Source organism: Protopterus annectens, chromosome 11.part0 (assembly GCF_019279795.1).
Source record: "Protopterus annectens isolate FY-2018-M chromosome 11.part0, PAN1.0, whole genome shotgun sequence".
Lineage (NCBI taxonomy): Eukaryota > Metazoa > Chordata > Ceratodontiformes > Protopteridae > Protopterus > Protopterus annectens.
In genome coordinates this window covers 495,863,618-495,887,905 of record NC_056745.1, presented here as the reverse complement: position 1 = coordinate 495,887,905, position 24,288 = coordinate 495,863,618, and the positions used below count along the sequence as shown (strand labels likewise).

The window sequence follows — 24,288 nt, the reverse complement described above, 5'->3', positions numbered from 1 at the left end:
ATCAGCCTAACTAACCTGATCTGCAAGGCCATAGAATGGATTATCTTGGACCTCATTAACGAGCACATTGGCAACCTCCAAACACTTGTTCCCACACAGTTTGGCATCGTCAAGGGGAGGTCATGTCTGGTAAATTGGTCAATTTCTTTGAGACGGTCACCAAAGCCATGGACAAGGGGAAGACTGTGCACACCACCTACCTTGACCTGGCCAAAGCCTTTGACACTATTCCCCACTCAGGCATAATAGATGAACTCTCTCAATTGGGCATCAATCCATATGTTACCAGATGGGTAGCAAACTAGCTCACTGATAGAACCCATGTAGTCAAAATAGGGGAAGCCACCTCAAGCAGTAGACCTGTAACAAGCGGCTTACCCCAGAGTTTCATCTTAGGGGCTCTGTTATTTGGGGTATACTTTTCTGAGGTGCAGGCCAAAACCAGTGGGCTATGACTGACCAAGTTTGCAGATGACTGCAAGCTGGTTGGATCATCAATTCCACTAGTGATGTGGACGTCCTCCAAGAGGGTCTTAATCAGACAAACAACTGGTGCCAGAAACATGGCCTCAAGCTGAATACAAAAAAATGCATCGCCATCCTCTTTGGGGAGAGTGACATCCTCACAAATCACATTAATAACAGTGTCCTAAGCACTCAAGTCAGTCGTGAGGTATTGGGGGACCCAGGTTGATAACCTGACTTTTGACCACCATGTTCCTTCCGTGGTACGGAAAGCCTTCTACATGGCCCACCTCATAAGTAAGGGTATCTCATCCAGGAACAATGAAGTCATAACATCCCTGTATTCTTCCCTTATAAGGCCCATTATTGAGTGCAGTACACCTTGTGGCATGTACCTCGCAAAGCACATGCAGCAACTGGAGGGACCACAGAGGTTCCTCACCAGGAGAATCCAGGGCGTCAGAGATCTACCATACACAGATAGGCTAAAAGTCCTATCGCTCTACTCAGTTTCATACATGTCTGCCATGCTAGGCAATCCTGGATCTCACATTGATGGGACTGCTGCATATCCACAAGTCAAGCTCCACTTGAGTAACCCGCACGTGTGGCCCCAACCTGGTCTGTGACATCAACAGGACTTGTTGGCAGGACAGATTTGTGTCCCAGTGACTCCCTCGTCTATGGAATAGATTCCCTCTCCACATCAAGCAGAGTACCTCTTTACCCCTTTTTAAGCGCAACCTGGATAACTGGATGGGAAACAGAAAGTGTACCCCTGGGATTCCACCCATGTCCCTGCTGGGCAGGGGCATTGGGCGCTGATTTGTCTAAACATGGGCCAAACTCTTGGCTAGGCTTATAAGGGCCTCAGGGCCAATAGCCTAGTAACCCCCTATGATCCTGTGGAATTACACTATCAATATGGAAGCAGTCCCGTCATGTAACAAAAAACAACACATCAAACAGGTTGTCTGCTCATGCATTTCACCTCCCGCACAAGTTCAGGACACAACACATAAACCCACATATGCGGAGGTACTCACTAGAAGCCTACCAAAAGATCAGAGAGGTTCCAAGTGCAAGTTATCTGCACACACCTCCACATGTATAGAAACCACTGCACATCACACACATCACTATCTCACCAAATAAGCCCCAAAAACAAAACATCTCAAAACCTGATGTCTTGGTCATAGGAGACTCCATAGTGAGAGAGACACATGTCCTCCTCACAAGGCTGGAGAAGGAGAAGGTCACAGTCAGCTGCCTATCCTGTGCCAGGATCAGTCAGATCATGCATGCACTCAGCTCACTCAAGTACCGTTATGACTGTCACAGTCCATGTTGGGGTGAATGACTTGAGATGTACCTCTCTGGACTATATGAAGAGAGCAAAAAAGTTAACTAAGAATACTCCACCAGGCACAAATGAATCGAAGCTCCAAGGAAAAAATTGCTTTAATAAGCACTTTAAAACACTCCACAGTAGAGACTGGATCAGTAAAAGAACAATAACGTATCCACATAGACGTTTTCGTCGACAACTTCATCAGTTATACATCAATTTTAAAATGAGGTGGTTTTATATACTGTTTGAATTTAATCACAGATCTCTTGTCCAATCAAGTAACACAATAAATTAAAATCACTTAATTGAGTAATTAATTCATGAAAGCCATGTTAAAAACACTTGCAAAATGAATACAATTCACTAAAACCATTTATACTCAAATTGTTACATATTTAGTATATATTTAATGTAAGTTTTCCAATGCTTTAAAACTTTCTATACTTTTAAATGAATCTCTTTGAAAATGTTACTATATAACATGTCATTCAGACTTGTAGGTTTAATATTATAACCAGACACCATCTTGTGGTCATTGAGTTAATTACAGCCACACACTAAACTTTTTTTAAGCTGAAAATACAAGACTTGTCTTTTGAGAATGTATATAAAATTTCAACACAGTGAAGATCATAAAAATAGACCAAGGAAGAACTTCATTAAATCAAAGCTTGGCAGCCCTCATCTTTAAAACTGGGGCCAATGATACCATGTCATTGAGCCCAAAATTACGATCATCTAAAAGAGCTGCCAGTACAACTCTTTGTAGTCAATAAGTGTCTCCCACATCCCCCCTCTTGGGTTAGTGGGAACCACTTCCAATACAAAAAATGAGTAGCCTGTGGTGTTACATTTTGTTGAATGCCTACTCAATGCATTTTTTTCTTTCATCACCCTGACATCATATAAGTGCTCAGATATTCTCTGTCTGAGCTTTCTTTCACTCTTTCCGACATAGAAAGAGGGACATTTTAAACGGCTAAATATATGATGCCTTTAGTGTCACAATTGGAATGTATTTAACGGAGGGTCTTATTCCTTGCTTCTAATACCATACTATCCCCACAAATCAAATAAGAGCAATATTTACATTTCCCACACTTTTGTAAGCCCTTCTTGGATTTGTCATAATTGTTACACACATTGTTTTTCTTCCCCATTTCAAGATAATTCTTGATAGTTTTCCCTCTACGATATACATGGGTTAATTCATTGTCAAAAATACATTCAAGATCTGAAAATTTTGAAAAGTTGTCCCATTCTCTAGAGAATATGTTCCTAACAAAGGCAGATTGTTCACTGAAGGTAGTGATTAACCCTGTCCCCTTTCCAGCAAGATGACCTCCCAACCCTGAAGTATGAGTGATAGTTTCTTCTATCCCTAAGATTGGGGCAAAGGTGTCTGATCTTTTTATACTAACCTCCTCCAACACCTTATTAAACATCTCTAAAGGGTATCCTCTCTGAATAAAGAGATTCTTTAAAAATTCTGTTTCCTCCAGGAAAGCTTTGTTGTCCGAGGTCATTCTACTGCACCTAACCAGTTGCCCTTTCACCACACCCTTCTTCTGATGGGGGGGATGGCAACTGGTAAAGTGCAGATAGGAATTAGAAAAAGTTTCTTTCCTGAAAATTCTTGATGACAGTTTCCCTTCTTGTTTCTCAATGTGAACATCGAGGTATTTTAACTTTTGTTCATCAAAATTGCTGGTAAATTTCAGAAATGTGGAGGTGTTATTAACAAAGGCCAAAAGGTTGTTAAAGTTTTCCTCACTACCCATCCAGAAAAAACATAAATCATCTAGGTACCTAGTGTATAGGGAGCATTCCTTCATCAGAGGAGAATTGAGAAGAAAAGTTTCTTCCCAATAAGCCATGATAATATTGGCATATGTGGGTGCACAATGTGTCAATAACACCTCCACATTTCTGAAATTTACCAGCAATTTTGATGAACAAAAGTTAAAATACCTCGATGTTCACATTGAGAAACAAGAAGGGAAACTGTCATCAAGAATTTTCAGGAAAGAAACTTTTTCTAATTCCTATCTGCACTTTACCAGTTGCCATCCCCCCCATCAGAAGAAGGGTGTGGTGAAAGGGCAACTGGTTAGGTGCAGTAGAATGACCTCGGACAACAAAGCTTTCCTGGAGGAAACAGAATTTTTAAAGAATCTCTTTATTCAGAGAGGATACCCTTTAGAGATGTTTAATAAGGTGTTGGAGGAGGTTAGTATAAAAAGATCAGACACCTTTGCCCCAATCCTAGGGATAGAAGAAACTATCACTCATACTTCAGGGTTGGGAGGTCATCTTGCTGGAAAGGGGACAGGGTTAATCACTACCTTCAGTGAACAATCTGCCTTTGTTAGGAACATATTCTCTAGAGAATGGGACAACTTTTCAAAATTTTCAGATCTTGAATGTATTTTTGACAATGAATTAACCCATGTATATCAGAGGGAAAACTATCAAGAATTATCTTGAAATGGGGAAGAAAAACAATGTGTGTAACAATTATGACAAATCCAAGAAGGGCTTACAAAAGTGTGGGAAATGTAAATATTGCTCTTATTTGATTTGTGGGGATAGTATGGTATTAGAAGCAAGGAATAAGACCCTCCGCTTAAATACATTCGCCAATTGTGACACTAAAGGCATCATATATTTAGCCGTTTGCAAAAATGTCCCTCTTTCTATGTCGGAAAGAGTGAAAGAAAGCTCAGACAGAGAATATACGAGCACTTATATGATGTCAGGGTGATGAAAGAAAAATGCATTGAGTAGGCATTCAACAAAATGTAACACCACAGGCTACTCATTTTTGTATTGGAAGTGGTTCCCACTAACCCAAGAGGGTGGTTGCGGGAGGCACTTATGGCCTACCAAGTGTTGTACTGGCAGCTCTTTTAGATGCATCGTAATTTTGGGCTCAATGACATGGTATCATTGGCCCCAGTTTTAAAGATGAGGGCTGCCAAGCTTTGATTTAATGAAGTTCTTCCTTGGTCTATTTTTATGATCTTCACTGTGTTGAAATTTTATATACATTCTCAAAAGACAAGTCTTGTATTTTCAGCTTAAAAAGTTTAGTGTGTGGCTGTAATTAACTCAATGACCACAAGATGGTGTCTGGTTATAATATTAAACCTACAAGTCTGAATGACATGTTATATAGTAACATTTTCAAAGAGATTCATTTAAAAGTATAGAAAGTTTTAAAGCATTGGAAAACTTACATTAAATATATACTAAATATGTAACAATTTGAGTATAAATGGTTTTAGTGAATTGTATTCATTTTGCAAGTGTTTTAACATGGCTTTCATGAATTAATTACTCAATTAAGTGATTTTAATTTATTGTGTTACTTGATTGGACAAGAGATCTGTGATTAAATTCAAACAGTATATAAAACCACCTCATTTTAAAATTGATGTATAACTGATGAAGTTGTCGACGAAAACGTCTATGTGGATACGTTATTGTTCTTTTACTGATCCAGTCTCTACTGTGGAGTGTTTTAAAGTGCTTATTAAAGCAATTTTTTCCTTGGAGCTTCGATTCATTTGTGCCTGGTGGAGTATTCTTAGTTAACTTTTTTGGTCATACTGTTCTTGGCTCACTCACTTTTTATCAGTTTATATGGAGCAGCCGCCAAGCACAGATCCGGCTCCTAGGAGCTCTGAGACTGGGGAATTACGAAAGCTCATCGGGCAACTCACTCAGTTGGTTGCCCTGCTGACACCGCTTAGTCAGTCATTTGCTTCACTTGCTGTCCTTAAGCAACCACCGGGGAACCAGGAAGCTAACCGGAAGCAGGTTGAATTAGATGCACTCATTACTAATGATGTAAGCAGCACTTCAATCGAGGAAGATGTGAACTGTGGAAATAGCTTAGACGGTTTTCCACACATTACAGTGGATTTTATCAACGCTAACAACAATGGAGCTGAAGCGGCCTCTGTTAGACCGAAAAGTCAGCGTACACGGCAACAAACCCGTATGGACAAATCTAATCTTATTACAGGTACACAAAAACTGTTTTCTGACTGCTTCAAAGCAAAGTATAGCTTTGAAACTCAAAGCAGTCCAACTAAATACAGTAATACAAGCTTTAGTACGCTTTTAAATGATTTGGAATTTTATTTAATAAAATTTAAAACGCTTGAAATTGACAATGATTATCTCAAGCATTGTATTACTTTAAATATTGTTCCTAAGGGCCTTAGGGTTTGCAAATACCCTAATAATGTTACTGAAGGCTCTGATTTTCATGGGGAACTTATTTCTATCTTTGACAATTGTGGTTTAAATGTTATGAGAGCTATTATCAACAACAATGAAATGTTAATGCAAAAGCTGCAAGGAGATATAGAGAACATTAATAAAGCTATTACAAATGACTTGTTATATACAGTAGATGCTAATAAGAAAAATATGAGAATGTTTTTGTAAAAGTTGACACTAAGTGTAAGGAGGTTCAGAACAGGAAGATAGGGAAAATTAAAAGGGACCAAGGGGAATATAAAAACAAAACCCACTATCCCAGACCTAGAACCACCCACAGGAATGACTATGGGAAATGGAGGAAAGAAGATAATTTTGATGGAGAATGGGGGGAAACTGTTATGGAAGAACAACATGAAGAAATACTAGACACAGACGAGTATCCCCCCCTAAGGAGATCAGAGAGGCTCATGCAGCAGGGTAGGGTCTACTACAACTCAAAAAACTACAGGGGAGGGAGGGGGGGGAGATTTTATTAGATGACACAAGAAGGATTGAACAGGAAGTTGATATTATCAACAGTTTGAATACCTGGAGTTTTAACGGGTTCAATATATATAACTATTCCAGTGTTAGTATTGACAAGAGCTGGTTTAACCTTTTTCCAAAGGCTTCACTTTTGTGCCTACACAAAACACTGATATTTTCAAACTACTGGTAGACATTAAATTGTTTATTCGGAAAAAGAACTTGGAACTTTTTTTCAAGGACAAAAAGTTAGATTATCAGGGACAAAGTTTGAAGCGGAAAAGTACATTCAACCCCCCGACTCACCCCCAACTTAGGAATTTTGAATTGAAAGTTGAGCATGAGATAAGGAATCACCTGACAACAAGAACTTTCCATTCGAACTTAACCCAGGAAGAGAAAAACACTTTGAGAACTATTTGTGAAAATCACAACCTGAGAGTAATGAAACCAGACAAGGGGGGAGGGGTGGTAGTCATGGACACAATACAGTCTGAAGGAAAATGTTGGACTTACTTAATGATTCTGAAAAATACACCAGGGTATCCATTAACGAAGTGAACATGGCCTATAGAAAGATTCATCTTTTATTATATGACATGTTAATGCAGGGTTCAATAGATCCAAGACACTTACAAATTTTTGTTTGTAGATAAACCAAAGATTCCCTGCATCTTCGGGATTCCCAAAGTCCACAAAAATGCCTGTGACCCACCCCTCAGACCTATTGTGTCGGCTGAAGGATCAATAACAGCCCCTTTAGCAAAATTCGTTGATTACAAAATCAAACAAGTACTCGAGGGAAGTGAAAATGTTCTAAAAGACTCCTGGGACTTGTTGAGAAGGATTAAACCTTCATTGTATAGTGAACGTCTTGGGTTTGGAACTATGGACGTGATTGATTTGTTTGGTTGCATCCCACACGATTGGGGCTTTCTTGGTTTGAAGAAACATTCATTGAAAGTAACAAACGAACCCACATTCGTTTTGCCATTACTGTAACATTCATGCAACTAGTGTTAAAAATAATTTCATCTACTTTCAAGGAGTACTTCAAACAAGAAAGGGGTGTTGCAATGGGGGCACATTGTGCACCCACATATGCCAATATTATCATGGCTTATTGGGAAGAAACTTTTCTTCTCAATTCTCCTCTGATGAAGGAATGCTCCCTATACACTAGGTACCTAGATGATTTATGTTTTTCTGGATGGGTAGTGAGGAAAACTTTAACAACCTTTTGGCCTTTGTTAATAACACCTCCACATTTCTGAAATTTACCAGCAATTTTGATGAACAAAAGTTAAAATACCTCGATGTTCACATTGAGAAACAAGAAGGAAACTGTCATCAAGAATTTTCAGGAAAGAAACTTTTCTAATTCCTATCTGCACTTTACCAGTTGCCATCCCCCCCATCAGAAGAAGGGTGTGGTGAAAGGGCAACTGGTTAGGTGCAGTAGAATGACCTCGGACAACAAAGCTTTCCTGGAGGAAACAGAATTTTTAAAGAATCTCTTTATTCAGAGAGGATACCCTTTAGAGATGTTTAATAAGGTGTTGGAGGAGGTTAGTATAAAAAGATCAGACACCTTTGCCCCAATCTTAGGGATAGAAGAAACTATCACTCATACTTCAGGGTTGGGAGGTCATCTTGCTGGAAAGGGGACAGGGTTAATCACTACCTTCAGTGAACAATCTGCCTTTGTTAGGAACATATTCTCTAGAGAATGGGACAACTTTTCAAAATTTTCAGATCTTGAATGTATTTTTGACAATGAATTAACCCATGTATATCGTAGAGGGAAAACTATCAAGAATTATCTTGAAATGGGAAGAAAAACAATGTGTGTAACAATTATGACAAATCCAAGAAGGGCTTACAAAAGTGTGGGAAATGTAAATATTGCTCTTATTTGATTTGTGGGGATAGTATGGTATTAGAAGCAAGGAATAAGACCCTCCGTTTAAATACATTCGCCAATTGTGACACTAAAGGCATCATATATTTAGCCGTTTGCAAAAAATGTCCCTCTTTCTATGTCGGAAAGAGTGAAAGAAAGCTCAGACAGAGAATATACGAGCACTTATATGATGTCAGGGTGATGAAAGAAAACAATGGATTGAGTAGGCATTCAACAAAATGTAACACCACAGGCTACTCATTTATTGTATTGGAAGAGGTTCCCACTAAGCCAAGAGGGGGGATGTGGGAGAGACTTATAGACTACAAAGAGTTGTACTGGCAGCTCTTTTAGATGCGAATCGTAATTTTGGGCTCAATGACATGGTATCATTGGCCCCAGTTTTAAAGATGAGGGCTGCCAAGCTTTGATTTAATGAAGTTCTTCCTTGGTCTATTTTATGATCTTCACTGTGTTGAAATTTTATATACATTCTCAAAAGACAAGTCTTGTATTTTCAGCTTAAAAAAAGTTTAGTGTGTGGCTGTAATTAACTCAATGACCACAAGATGGTGTCTGGTTATAATATTAAACCTACAAGTCTGAATGACATGTTATATAGTAACATTTTCAAAGAGATTCATTTAAAAGTATAGAAAGTTTTAAAGCATTGGAAAACTTACATTAAATATATACTAAATATGTAACAATTTGAGTATAAATGGTTTTAGTGAATTGTATTCATTTTTGCAAGTGTTTTTAACATGGCTTTCATGAATTAATTACTCAATTAAGTGATTTTAATTTATTGTGTTACTTGATTGGACAAGAGATCTGTGATTAAATTCAAACAGTATATAAAACCACCTCATTTTAAAATTGATGTATAACTGATGAAGTTGTCGACGAAAACGTCTATGTGGATACGTTATTGTTCTTTTACTGATCCAGTCTCTACTGTGGAGTGTTTTAAAGTGCTTATTAAAGCAATTTTTTCCTTGGAGCTTCGATTCATTTGTGCCTGGTGGAGTATTCTTAGTTAACTTTTTTGGTCATACTGTTCTTGGCTCACTCACTTTTTATCAGTCTATATGAAGAGAGACATGACTGAACTCTCAGATTGTGTCCCAGGCAGATATGACCCTAGCACTAAGCAGCATTTTACCTTCACTGGGGATGATGCCACAATATAAACAAAAAATGATTGACTTCAACAATTACCTTAGCTTCTGGTGTCATACCAGGGGGATTCAGTAATTGTCAACCTGGGAAGATAGGGTTGACAGGCCAAGCTGCTTTGTCAGCGATGGCTTGCACCTCTCGCCCCTAGGCTTCTGGAAACTGGCTAAGGTGCTTTCCTCCCCCATAGTGCCTTTTCAGGCAATATCCAAACAACAACATTTCTGACATAGCAAAATCCACACAAGACAAACTCAAGTTTCTGCTGCTTAATGCTAGGAATCTAAACACGAAACTGCATTCCTTGGAAGCACTCCTCACATTGGAAGATGCTGATGTCTTTGCAGTCACTGTAACATGGTTCAAGACCACAGAGTGCACGCCAGCTGTGCAAGGATACAATGCTTTCCACACATTCAGACCTCAGAATGAGCATGAAAGAACCAAAGGTAGAGGTGTATCCATCTTCATTAAAGCCAAGTACACCTCCGGATTGGTCACACAGCACGACTCTGTCAGACTGCTCTATGCCCAATTAACTGTAGACAAACCACCCTTACCACATCATTGCTAGCTGTAAGTTCCCCCTCCATGAATTAAGAAAAGCACAATGCCTACCTGGGCTTAACTTGACTCGCTCGCCATATAGCCCAACACACCTTAGTCATGGGAGATTTCATTTATCCCTCCATCAACTGAGTAACATACACAAGCTCAAACCTGCTTGCCAAGATGTTCCTGGACTTTGTCAACGCAAGTGCTCTGGAACAGATGGTCTGCACCCCCACAAAGGACTCTAATGTCCTTGACATAGTACTTACCAAAGTGGGTGGTCACTGCATTGCCTCCCGTATGATGCCCTCCCTGGTAAGGTTGGACAATAAATCAGTCTCATATGAAGTAACTGTTGGACCCCACACCACCAGAGGAGCAAAAAACTAAGGAACTCGTCCAAAGCAAACTGCAGCCTACTAAGTGATGGTATAAGAAGTTTTATACCCCCCGCAGTCACTGTGATTCCTATGCAGAGATGTACACAAATGCCCTGTATAATCATCTTAGCAACTGTATAGACTCTGCTGTACCTGACCGGATTAAAACCAGGCCCTCCCAAAAAAAACAAGCCACCTTGGTGGACATGTAGTATAAACAGATTGTATAACAAAAGGAAGAAACTGATGTCCAAGAACAAGAGGTATCTGCCTCTGCAGAGGCATAATTCCCTCCACATATTGAACAAGCAAGTCAGAATACTTAAGTCCTCTAAAACTAACTTATGAAGCTAAAATAGCATCCCTAGCCAAGGACAATCATAAGGCATTCTTTAACTACATCTGAAGTATAAAAGGGAGTGCCCAGCTGTGTGCCGAATTGGTAGTAGATGGTGCTGCTCACACTTTATTGGAGGAAATTGCCAACCTGCTAGCTGACAGATTTGGTGCAGTCTTCACCACCCAATCCCCACCACCCATACCCCAAAGCATACCTGACACCAGTTCTCTGCCTAATATCTCTAGACACCATCATTTCTGCACTCTCCAAGGCCAAAAACACGTCCTGAATGGGACCTGATAACATCCCAGGTTACTTACCAAGCATTCTGAAACAGGACCTAGCTTAACCAACTTGCTATTTTCCTTAACCATAGCCTGAGAACTGGCTTTGTACCAGTGGAATGGAGAGCAGCAACAGTAATACCCTTGCATAAAGGGGGGGGGGGAGCCATTAACCTTCCCTGGGAAATATAGGCCTGTAAGTCTAACCAGCCTGATCTGTAAGGCCATGGAAAGGATCATCATGGACCTTAACAGCAAGGACATAGATGACCTTCAAATTCTAGACCCAACCCGGTTAGCCTTCATTCAGTGTAGATCGTTCTTAATGAACCTGGTAGAATTCTTCGAGAAAGTCACCAAAACCCTGAATGAAGGAAGGTGAGAAAGTGCTTACTGCCTACCTTGACCTAGCCAAAGCCTTAGACACAATCTCCCACTTGAGTGTCGTCAGCTCTCCCAGCTAGGTGTTAACCCTTACATCACTAGATGGGTAGCTAATTGGATCACCAACAGAACACACACCGTCAAAGTTGGTGACTCCCCCTCTACCAGTAGACCTATCACCAGTGGCATACCTCAAGGATATGTACTGAGCCACTATTTGGAGTCTATTTTTCAGAAGTCCAGGCTAAAGAAGACGGCCTTTGTCATACTAAGTTCATTGATTGTAAACTAGGCAAAAATCTCTGAGTTCCCCAGTGATGATAGCATATTACAGGAGGGACTGACACAAACAAATGACTGATGCCAAAGTCACAGTTAAAACTAAACGCAAAAAAAATGCACTGTTATCCCATTTGGCAAAGAGGAATTCCCCACTGTTTACAATATTGACAGCACCTCTCTAAGTTCAAACCCAGTGGTGCGACATCTGGGAACATTGGTCAGCAGCAGTCTGAACTTTGTCCACCATGTTTCCATGGTGGTAAGCAAAGCCTTCTACATTGCGCATCTCATAAGAAGGCATTGCATCCAGGCCTAAGGATGTTATAACCTCACTTTACTCAACCCTAATCAGACCATTAATAGAGTACATTGCTCCCTTCTGCATGTATCTCACCAGACACCTGCAGTAACTAGAGAGACCACAGAGGCTTCTCCCTAAGAGGATACAGGGCCTCCAAACCATGACCTACATGGATAGACCGAAAACCATGTCACTATACCCTGCATCATATAGGCTACTGAGAAGTGACTTGTGCCTGGCCTACAGGCATCCTCTGACCCCGACCTGATGAAATTGCTGCACATCTTTAAATTAAATGGCACTAGTCATTCCTTCTAGGGATCTCAATCTTGCCAGTGACATTAACGGAACATGCTGGAGATAGAGGATTGTCTCCCAGAGATTGCTGCTGCTCTGTAATAAACTTCCAATTCATGATAAGTAGAGCTCCTCAATGACCCTATTCAAGCACAACCTGGACAAATGGATGGGTGACTGCAAATTCACCCCGGGGGGTGGCATCCATTTCCCTCATGGACAGGGTAGTCACTGCTGATCTGTGAAATATGTCGTTTACCCAAGGGCAATTGAGGCAACTCAGGATTACCATGTCTAGGCTTATAACGGCTCTAGGGCCGCTAGCCTAGTAACCTCCTAGGGACCTATGAATCAGACTCTGATGAGCATCTGTCAGCCTGTTCATCAGGCCAAGTGGTATCTAATGAAGAAGCTTCATTTGGAGAAGCTGTTATGAATACGGTGAAGCATTTTGAATTTGAATTTAAACAGATTTCTGAAGTTTAACAGAAATGCTATGAACTGTAAGAAATAAGTACCCCTGCTCCTGTGCCTCCTGTCCTTGAAGCTTTCCTGGATGCTTTTGCATCCACTTCCATTGCACCAATCTCCCCACACCTGCTCCAAAAATGCCTGACAGGTTTTACAAGGTACCCAAGGATTTAAATTTAACAGATAAGCCCTCTAAAATTACTGTCTGCTGCCAGTGCTCTTACTTCAGATAAGAACAGAAGGGCACTGGACAGGCTGTAGAAAAAGTTTTATACATCTTTTTAACTCTAGCCTTTAAAGATCTGGGTCATCAGACTCTTATGACCAAATACGTATTGTCTGTCCTCAGCAATTTGAAGAAAACATTGTCCTTCTCTGGGGAATCTACCACTACCTGGTGGCTCAGGCTTCCCAAGTAGCTAGACCCTGCATTAAATGCAGGTATGATGCAGTGGAAGCCTTTTCCAGGGCAGCTACTACAGGTTCTTTGATCAGGAATACACTTTTTTCCACCACTTCCAGAAGATATTAAGGTGAAACTCATTAAGGTGAAAACTCACTGTCCCTTCAATAAGGATCTTTTGTTTGGTCTGTATATGGACAGTCTTTTTTTCAAACAATTGCAGGAACAAGGTTAAATTATCAAGGACTGTAGACAGATCTTTGTTACTTCTGTACCTGGATACTAGGATAATACCCTGCAAAACCCACTTCCTTCACTTGGAGGGAACCTGGACCTTCCCATTATGCCAAGAAAATGCCTAGGAAAAGATTCCAGGTCAGACCAGAGAAAGGTTCCTTGGCCAGACAAGTCTGCCTGAATACCTCCCTCCCACCCCTTGGTCCACCCCTTCACCTAGCCAAGAGGATGACCTCATTCCTAAAAAAACTGGATGATTTTGGTCATCCAGACAGAATGCAGAGTGACCTGGAAAGAAGTTTTTCCATTCATTGGCATCCCTCCTCCACAAAACCAGATACAGTTGTTCCATCCCAACATTCAAACATTGCTAGAGCAGGGCACAGTAGAGCAAGTACCCCACAATATGTGGGAAAAGGTTTCTTTTACAGACTCTTCCTTGCCCAAAGGAGAGGAGGGGACTGGAGGCCAATTCTAGATCTCTCCACTCTCAGCACCTTCCTCCTTGTTCTGTCTTTCAAGATGTTGTCCCTGCAAACTCTGCTACCGTTCATCCTTCCTCAAGCCTTCCCTGGTGTCTTTGGACCTGAAGTATGCTTATCTCCATATTCCTATTCACCCTGCATAAAGGACATTTTTGAGTTTTTCTACTGGCTCATCACACTTTCAGTTCTCTGCTTTGCCTTTTTGACTCTCTATAGCCCCAAGAGTCTTCGGAAAGTGCCTTGCTTCATTGATAGCTTACTTCAGGACTCTGAGAATACAGATATTTTCCCTATTTGGATAAACTGTTATTACAGGCTTCTTCTTAGCAGGAAGTCTCGACTTGCATCAGGTTCACCATGGGCCCTACTTCAGGCCCTAGATTTTAGGATCAGCCTAAAAGAGTCTGCAATGAAACCAACCCAAAATCAAGTTTTCTTGGGATGTACACTAGACACCATGCTCATGCAGACATTCCTTCTGCCAAAGTGCAGAATCTGACCAGTTACTTCCTTTTTCTTCTCTCTCTTTAGTCCTGTACTGTGAATGAGATCCTCAGTGCACTGGAATACATGGCAGCAACCATCCCCATGGTCATTTTTGCCAAACTCTGAGGAAGATCCATTGTTAACCTGATATCCACCTGGTCCAAAAATTCTCACCCTCTGGACACTCAGGTCACTCTACTGCTTGCCTAAAAAAGGAAGTACTGTAGTGGATATCACAGATAAATCTAAATCCGAGTCATCTCTTCAAACCACAGGCACCACAGCAGGAGCTGCACACAGACGCATCAGACAATGCATATGGAGCATGGACATGCAACCTGAAAGGTCAGGGGCAACTGCCTATAAATCTAACAAAACACCACATTAATCTGAAGGAGATGATGGCATTTATGCAGACCCTGCAGATTTTCTCCCATCCTTGGAAACCAGGTTCATTAAGAGTATTCACTGACAACACAATAGTTATGCAGTACACAAGTAGGGAGGAACTAGATCTTACCAACTGTGCAGACTGGCTCTTTTGTCATGGGAGCAGGCCACAAAAGTAAATCTCGTCTGTCATGCAGGTTTGCACTCCTTCACAGAGGAATGTCCTGGCAAACTTCCTAAGCAGCTCAAGAAAAGATCCCCACAAGTGGACACTGAACAGGGAGATCTTAGTCCACAAATGGGGGGTGCCACAGACAGATGTTCTTGTTTCCATCCACCACAAACAACTTCTGCTCTCTTGCTCCAGGACCTACTGTCATTAAGCTTGGAAAATGGACTCAGTGTCTTTCGCTTGTAAAGGAAGTCTCCTATATGCCTGCCCTCCCCTACCTCTGCTTCCCAAGGTATTAATAAAGATCCAGTAGGAATGACAAATGATTTTATTGTTGACTCCCTATTGACCAAGGCAATAAATAGTTCCCCCCTTCTCTTCCACATAGCCAAGGGCCATTGCCAGAAGCTTCCATCCACATTGGACTTGCTCACTACTTCATCCCAAGCTGTCATCCATGTGCCAGACAGTATGGGTGATAGGATTCTGATCCCTTTTAGACATCAGTTTTCTGAGGAGGTGCTTAAGACTCTGTAGAAGACAAGATAAACTGCTACAGAAAAATCTTGCACAGCAAAATTGAAGAGATTCACTATATAGTGTCTGCACACATATCAGGACTAACTTCGGGCAACTATCTCAATGTTCTATTTGTGTAAGCTGTTGTTGGGCCTAGCATATTCATGTTTTAAGGCTCAGCTTTCAGACATATCTGCTTGCCTACCTTTGGGCCCACTGCTTCTGACCATACTGGAGGTAAAACTGCTGTGAAAGGGTGTACTCCACCTGAAACCTCCAAGGAAAGATAACCTCCTTGCTTGGGACCTCAACATTGTACTGGAGAAACTCTTTTCCTCCTTTCAAACCAGCGGCATCTGCTCTTAACAAATTCTGTACTTGAAAACCTATTCTTTTGGTAGCTGTCACCTCTGCCAAGCGAGCTTCTGAAATCCAGGCCCTTATGCCAAGCCCTACTTTCCTTATTTATCATAAGACCAGAGTGCCTTTAAGGGCCAGTCCTTCCTTCATGCCAAAAGTCATAAATGAACTGTACCTCTGTCATTCCATAAATCTTACAACTTTCTTCCTTAATTCATGAATTAAGGGAGAAAGAATTCTGCATTCCTTGGATGTTCATAGACTGTTTAAATTTTACCTAGTTAAAACCAAGGAGATTTGCATATCTTGCCAATTGTTTCCAAAACCCCATGTTGGGTAACCCAGTTTCAAAACAGACTGATCTGATGCTATCCATGTCATTATTCATCACAGATGGGTCTAGGATCACACCTCAGATCTGAGCAGGCAACTTCTCAGACAGCTCCAGAGCTCAAGCTTCTCCCCGTCCTGGGGTAGGTTCCTGACCCAGAGACTCCCCATACTCTGGAATAGGCTGCCCATACATGTCAGGCAGAGCACTTCAATGGCCCTCTTCAAGAGGAATCTTGATGATTGGATGGGAGATAGGAAATTCACCCCGGGGATCACATCAGTAGCCCCGCTAGACAGGGGTCCAGGAAAGTAAATGTTTGTGGGAAGCAATAGTCAGGGAATCATCATGGCTAGGCTTGCACAGGCCCTAGGGCCGATAGCCTAGTACCTTCTGATGAACCTTCCCATAATCCCTTGCTACCTTCTAACCCTCAGGTCTTGTTTGCCACTGAATTGCTCCAGACGTGATCCAAGCTCAAACGTAGGGAATCAGTAGATAAGTGCTACTTTTTGGCTTCCTTTCTTCTTTTTTAGGGTGTAGTTGCTGTCTTTAACTGCCTTCGGTTAATTGTAATTCCTCTCCTCCCTGTTAGAACATAGTTGTTGGTGTAGGTAGGTTCTCCCCTCCCTCCTTCTAGTGCTTGGCGCTTCACATCTTTTTCTTGAAGTGGTCCTTTTCTGTTTAAAAAAAAAAACTCTCTTTTCCTGATTTTTCTTCTGTCTGTGTGTGTATTGTTGTTGGACAGGATGGTTGAAAAACCTACACGCTTTAATAGGTGCTCCTCATGCATTCAGAAGACGCCATGCTCTGCCTCACATGAGCAGTCTCTCTACTGCTTAGTGTCGGTGCAACTGGAGGTTGAATGCGACATTAGTGCTGGATTCAATCCCAGGGCCTTGGTAGAGCACTGCAATAAGCTTCTCCTCAAGGGCTTGCCTCAGGGTGGTCCTCTGCCTGCAGACTCCCTTTCCAAGTCCTCGCAGGAGCCAAAGAACAGATCTCCTACCTCGGGGAGTCATCTTCCTTACTCCCTAAAAAGCCGAGGCTCTCAGATAGCAGATCCCCGTATCCAAGTCCAGCCTGTTTGACTTTGGATTTGAGGTTGGTCATTCCTAGAGCTTCAGATCAGACTCTTGGATCCAACCTTCATCAGATCCAAGCCTTCTGATCCGAGTGGGGGCAGGTCATCCCCAGATCCAACCAGTTTGTTGGATCATGCTGGTACAGCTCCCAAGCCTTCGAATCCTACAAGGTTGTCTGATCCGAAAGTGCCATTGGATCCTATTGTTATAGAGGGCTCCCCTTCTGGGTCATCCAGGAGGTCAGATCTGAGACATCATTGCCGGTCTCCTTCTCGCGACCATTGAACTTTGGGTTCCAAGGCCGGATCCCCAGCAAAATGTGGCCATTCTTCCGCTTCATCCAAATTGTCCAGAAGTTTCCTTCCCTCTGGTATGGATAGGATGATGAGTTTCCTCAAAGTCCAAATCGAGTTGGGCCTGCTGCCATCCCCGGCCCATGCGGCTAGGGGACCTTCTCCATCCACAGGTCTCCACTCTCCTCTTCCAATCCAGCAGGTTTTGGAATGTCAGGACCAGGAGATTCACAGTGAAAGCCTGACAGTGTTGAGTATCCCCCCCCCCTTCTCAACACCATCAGTGTCCCTGGTCGGCTCTGTTCTGCAGCCCTGTGACCAGAGTGGGCCTTATCCCTGAGGGGTTGGCGCTGGTTCCCTGGAAGTGGGTTCCAGTCCAGAGTTTTTGGCCTGTTCTGTTCCCTTGGGGGATTCAGCGCTGGACAGCTCAGGGCTGATATTATCCAGGGCTTCGGTACTGCGTCAGGGTCCCTTCTCCCTTCGCAGGTGGCCTCTGGAGATGGGGGAGGGCTTTGTCCAGTCCATCAGCCTTCTCAGTGGTAGAGAGGACTTTCTCCAGTGTGGTAGTTACCTCTCCTTCTCAAAGTCCTCCCCAGCCTTTCTTGGGTTTGCGTGCTGAGTCTTCATCATCCATCCAGGGTCATCCCTCCCATGAGTGCCTTCAGATGGGCACTACCTCACTTGGGGTACTCATCTCTTCTGAGTCTTCCCTTGAGCTCACCACTGAGGAGCCCCCTCAGAAGAGAATGTGTAAGAGGAGGCACTTGGACTCTCTTAGAGAGTCCCTCACCGAAGACATGGATTTTGAGGAGGAAGACTGGTCTCCCAGACTTCTGCCTGAGGAGGTTTCCTTTGGGGACATCCTGGAAGTTCTAAAATAGAGAAGTGGATGGTCTCTCCCATCCCGCATCTTTGGAGGAGTCCATGTTTCTGAAGGCATTCTGGATGGGGCTGTCTGTTACCTGTGTCCCCCCCCCCCCCCCCCCCTGCTGACAAGCTTGTGGACCTTATCGTCAGCAGTGCTTGGAAGGAGCCAGACACAGTAGAACCTGTATGTAAGAGAATGGATAAGTTCTTCAGTCCCCCTAAGGATAGGTCTTTTTTGGAGCAAAGGGGTCCCTGTCTATACCATTGTGGTGGCCGCTGCTACCAAGAACGAGCTAGCTGAGCAGAGCTCCGTGGTCCATCCCCCAAAAAGGGAGCCCCGGGCATTCACTGTTTTGAAAAGCGTGTGTTTGCATTAGCTACATTTGTTCTGAGAGCAGCTCGCTTACATATGAGAATACATATGAAGGTGGCGTAGTGGTGCAGCGGTTAATGCTGTTGCCTCACAGCAAGAGGTTCTCCGGTTCGATTCTCGGCTGGGGTGCCTTCTGTGTGGAGTTTTCATGTTCTCCCTGCATTCGCGTGGGTTTCCTCCAGGTACTCTGGTTTCCATCCACATTCTAAAGACATGCTTCTGGAGCATTTCTCCCCGGGCCTCTGCTGAAAACAGTATCTGTGGAACCTAGTCGGACTTCACTGGTCAACAAATGTTAAATAAATAAGTAAAAAAAATAAAAAATAAATAAAAAATTCTCTAATGGACACTGTCTGTTAAATGGCCCCTCCTGCATCACCCCCTTCATCATCCTGTCAAACCTTCTCGGGTGTGCAGGCGCTCTCTTGTGGTGGCTTCATGATCCGGAAGTATCAGGGTCGACCTTTCATTCTTCCCACCCCTGTTGCCAAGTGACCACGGACACCTCCCAGCTGGAGTGGGGGAGAATACCTGGGATGGACAGTCCAAGGCATGTGGAATCCCCAAGAGACCAATCTGCATATCACTGTCCTAGAGATGCAGTGGTTCTTTTAGCAGTGCAAACCCTTCACTCTCTTCTTCCCCTGGGAACAATTGTGATTCAGGCTGACATGTCTGTGTGGTATCTCAACAAACAAGGTGGAACCAAGTCCTATCCCCTTTGTCAAGAAGCGATGAGTGTGTGGCAGTGGGCTCTCTCTACCAACCACTTTGTAGTTGCGATGCACATTCTGGTGGTGAACAACGTAACAGGGTTCTGATGCCTCACAAGTGGTCTCTGAATTGGTCAGTGACAAACCAGATCTTCCTCAGATGGGGTCAACCTTGCTGTGATCTTTTTGCTTCCCCTTACATCAACAAGTGCAGCGGGTACTTTGCCCTGTTCCCTCCACAGGGACAGTCATCAAGAGATGCTTTAGTCCATACTTGGTCTCCTTTATGCCTTTCCACCTCTCCCCCTAATTCCCAAATTTCTTTAGAAGGCACACAGGTCGAAGAGCAAAGTGATTCTCATTGCCCCTTTTTGAGCTCGACACCTTCCTTTGGTCTCATCTAATTTGCCCTCCGTGGGTCTTGGAACTAAGTCCGGACCTTCTGTCTCACCCCTCAGGACAAATTCACCTGGATCTTCGCAATTTGAAACTAACCACATGGTTTCTCCAATTTCGGTGATGGCTAGATAATCCAGGCTTTCTTCCCTTGTTCAGAAGATTATCATTTCTGCTCATTAATCTTCTACCTGGAATACTTATAAAAGCAAGTGGAAAAGGTTTTCCATCAAGGCCCAACAGCATCACATTGATCCACTTACGGCGCATATTTTGGCAGTCTTGGATTTTCTGGCTCATCTTTTTCATTCGGGGGGCCAGTTTCTCTACTATCAAAGTTCAGTTAGCAGCCATTTCTAATTTTCACATTGGAGAGAATATGTCTGACTTCTTCCACACTTTTCCAACGCCTTCTTCAAGGGTACTTTTCTTCTCCGACCTCCTGTCAAGTATCCTTTTCCTCCATGGGATTTTACACTAGTTCTATAAGCCTTGACTTTTACCCCCTTTTCTACCCGCTGGTAAGGCTGATATGAAATTCCTGTCCTGGAAAATAACCTTTTTAGTAGCCATTACGTCAGCCAAGAGGGTTTCTGAACTTCAGGCGCTTTCTTCCAACCCCCCTTTTTTTATTTTCCATAAAGACAGTTACTTTACATACAAATCCCTCTTTCTTACCAAAGGTTGTGTCGGTCAGTACTATTAATCTGTTAATTTTCCTGTATCTTTTCTAAACTCTCAAAATAAGGGTGAATATATATTGCATCTTTTGGACGTCCATAGACAATTGTGATTCTGTTTGGATAGGACAAAATCTTTTAGGAAGCCTGATCAGTAGTTTGTCGCTTTCTCATATTCCAGAAAAGTGAAAGCGGTTGTGAAAATTACTATTGCTTATTGGGTAGCAAGCTATATTATGCATGTGTATTCCTTGAATAATGTTCCCCTACCTAAACCAGTCAGCTCATTCCACGAGATCTATTGCCACTTCCTAGGCTTTCTGGTCTAAGGTTTCTTTAGAAGATGTTTGTGCAGTTGTGTCATGGTGAACTCCCACACTTTTCATTCTCATTACAAGCTTGACATCATATCTAGGAACAGGGCTGCTTTTGGTTCTGCAGTGCTCTGGAATATCCTTCCATATGTCCACCCATCTCTATGTAGCTGGGGAATCTGTCCCATAGGTTTGATGAAGACTGAACAGACGATATCAGATAAAGAAGTTATATACTCACCATGCTGTTCCATCTGTGTTGTCTGCTTCAGTCTTAATCAACTTTCCCCCTTCCTTATCTCTGAGGGACCTGACGGATTGTACTGGGAACCTTTTTTCCTCTGTTGAGCTCCTGGGCAACTTTTATGCTTTGTTTCCTTTTGGGGTGCAATTTATTTATAATAATTGCAGCAAACTCGATCTGAGGTATCTCAGAGGAGCTAGGTAGTATGGGTAGGGAGGAGCTCTAGCTTCGGATCCTAAGCTTGCTGATGGTCATGTCGGTTCCAATCTCAGAACCGAAACCCACAGGTTTGATGAAAACTGAAGCAGACAACACAGATGGAACATTATGGTGAATACAGAACTTCCTTTTCTGCTACCATAGCTTTCAGAGCTCTGAACTGCCAGACCTATATTTTGAACAACCATTAGTCTGTGCTGGATGTGATGAGGTCTTAGGCTGAGGTCATCAGTTGAGGCAGGAGGTAATTGAATTGTATGACCTGTTTGCTTAGGTTGCCAGATGCTCCAAACAAAAATCTGACTAAGCTGCAGTAGATGTCTCAGATGCCATTTCAGCTCATTATAGTACAGAGCCTCCCCTCTTCTCTCACCCACTGCTCAAGCAGTTCCATAGAGGGTCCAAAAATTTAAGTCCACCCAGGAGAGCTCCAACTCCAGCCTGGGACCTTAACTTTGTCTTGGAGAAACTCACTCTTCCTACTTTCAAGCAAGCTGCTACTGCAGATTTAAAATTCCTTTCTTGGAAAACAGCTTTCCTTTTAGCAATCACTTCAGCAAGAAGGGTATCTGAATTACAGGCCTTTATGGCAGGTGGAGCCTTTCATCATCTTTCATGCAGACAGGGTGTCCCTCGGAACCAATCCCTCCTTCATGCCCAAGGTGGTATCCAGTGTGGCTTTTAATCAGTCCTTTCATTTGCCTACCTTCTTTCCTAACCCACAGAACAAAGGGGAACGGATACTGCACTCCTTAGATGAGCACAGACAACGTAGATTCTACTTGGACAGGACTAAACCTCAAAGGAAATCTGAACAACTGCTGGTGGCATTTGCTGCAGGGACAGAGGGGAGAGCTATTTCAAAACAAACCATTTCTAAATGGATATGCAACTGCATTCATTTGTGCTATAAGCACCATGGAAAACCTATCACACAGGGCATCAGACCCCATTCAACCAGGGCTGCATCTACCTCTACAGCCTTTCTCAAAGGTGTCCCTACCAGGGACATCCTAGAAGCTGCTACCTGGAGTTCTGTACATACTTTCACCAAGCATTATCATTTGCCAATTTTCTCTAAATCCAGAGCTGGCTTTCCCAGTGCAGTCTTGCAGGGCCTTATAGCTGGTCCTAATTCTGTTTAAATTCCTCCTCCTCCTAACCTTAGCTTTGGGAATCTACCCAAGTGTAATGACTGTAACAGTGAAACACGAAGAACATAGTACAGTTGTGTACACTTACCATAAATGTAGATGTTCGAGTGTATTCCCTGTTGCAGTCCTGGTTGCCCTCCCTCCAGCCCTCTTTCTTTTTTTGGCTATACCTCTACTTTCCCTTATTATGCTCAAAAGCTTTTTTGGTGTATTTGCTTTTTTGTTGGAGGTATATCCTTGTATTTATAGATTTAATTGCTTCCCATTAGGGGGGCACCTGACATCTGGGGCAAGAAAAACTGATATAATGGCGTCGGCTGCATGTTTTATACCTCTGGAGACCTGACGTCATGGAAGAAGGGACAGCAGCCGACGGACCCAAGACTTTGTTAATCAGGCCGACTGAGGGCTACTGCAAGCAGATAACCCAAATGTAATGACTGCAACAGAGAATACACTCGAGCATCTACATTTATGGTAAGTGTACACAGCTGTACTTTTCCACCCACTATCCTCTCGTCTACATGGGGTTGGAGAGGGTACCTTTTTGTATCCTCCCACCTTACTCAGTTTCTTTACTAGACCTACTTTCACCTAGATCTTGCTCTGTACCTCTGAGAGGGAGATTGGTTCCTCAGTGGTGGGACTTTTCGTCTGAGGATTTATATATTCCCCCTTCTAGTCCACTAGTGTTTTGCGTGTGTTGGGTTCTTGGATGACCTCTGTCAAGACATGAAGATGGCATTGGGCAGTGACCTCCTTATATCCCTAATGTTCATGTGCGAGAGAATCTTCTGAAGCCACTGAGGAACATGCAACTTTGGAAGAAAGACCTGCTGTTGGACTTCATGCTGGCAAAATATTGTCTTGATAAAGACTGCAACAGTGAATGAATTAAAACATCTACAGTGGCAGTTAAGTTCATAACTCAACTGTACTTTTTTAGTATAACTGTACCTTATAGTGAGCATGCCAGCAATTACTTTGTCACCACCTAGCTACTGTGTCTTGGTTATAGGGCTTTAAAACTCATAGGTTGAGATGGATGTCTTTGGATTGGTGGTCCAGTTGTGGGCGACTGTTGCAAGAAGTGGTGTACAGAGGAGGTCTCATTCAGAGAGAGGTAGAGGATTAATAGGTCATGTTGCAAAAAAGTTGATAGATGTCATCATTTCTGTTGTATCATTTGTGTGATGTAAAAGTTCTAGGGTTGTATCAACAAGGTATTTGTTCAGAGATTTATCAGATTTTTTTTTCTAGAAAAATATGTGGAAAAACTTTTCGGTGCACAGAAGGATCGAATGTCAATGGACCAAATGGCTGTACTGCTTGTTAGCAAATTAAATGAAAGTAAAGGGCAAAGTAAGTAACCATTTTAATATTTTTCTTTAATTCACATTTTCTTCACATTGTAAATCTGTGGCAAGAGATTCTTTTCCTGTAAAGTATATTTTTAACCTTCATTTTAGGCGTAACTGTTTAAGAACAGTTGCCATTTACCTTTTGAAAAGGAAATGGTAAACTAAATATTTTTTTTTCCTACAGCACCTCCTTTTACAACTTGTAAGGATAAAAGAGTACGAAGACCTTGTTACTGGAGGAAACCAGTAGACAGCAGTT

At 42.5% G+C, this 24,288-nt stretch overlaps 1 protein-coding gene across 1 annotated transcript in view; it reads left to right on the top strand.

Annotated features, from left to right (window-relative positions):
• Nucleotides 1-24,288, top strand: part of ZFC3H1 (zinc finger C3H1-type containing) — a 3,672,721-nt gene that overhangs the window by 2,471,194 nt on the left and 1,177,239 nt on the right. The window contains exons 19-20 of the mRNA XM_044087220.1: nt 23,929-24,030; nt 24,214-24,285. Of these exons, the coding sequence (XP_043943155.1) occupies nt 23,929-24,030; nt 24,214-24,285 (174 nt within the window). The remainder of the gene's footprint in view (nt 1-23,928; nt 24,031-24,213; nt 24,286-24,288) is intronic.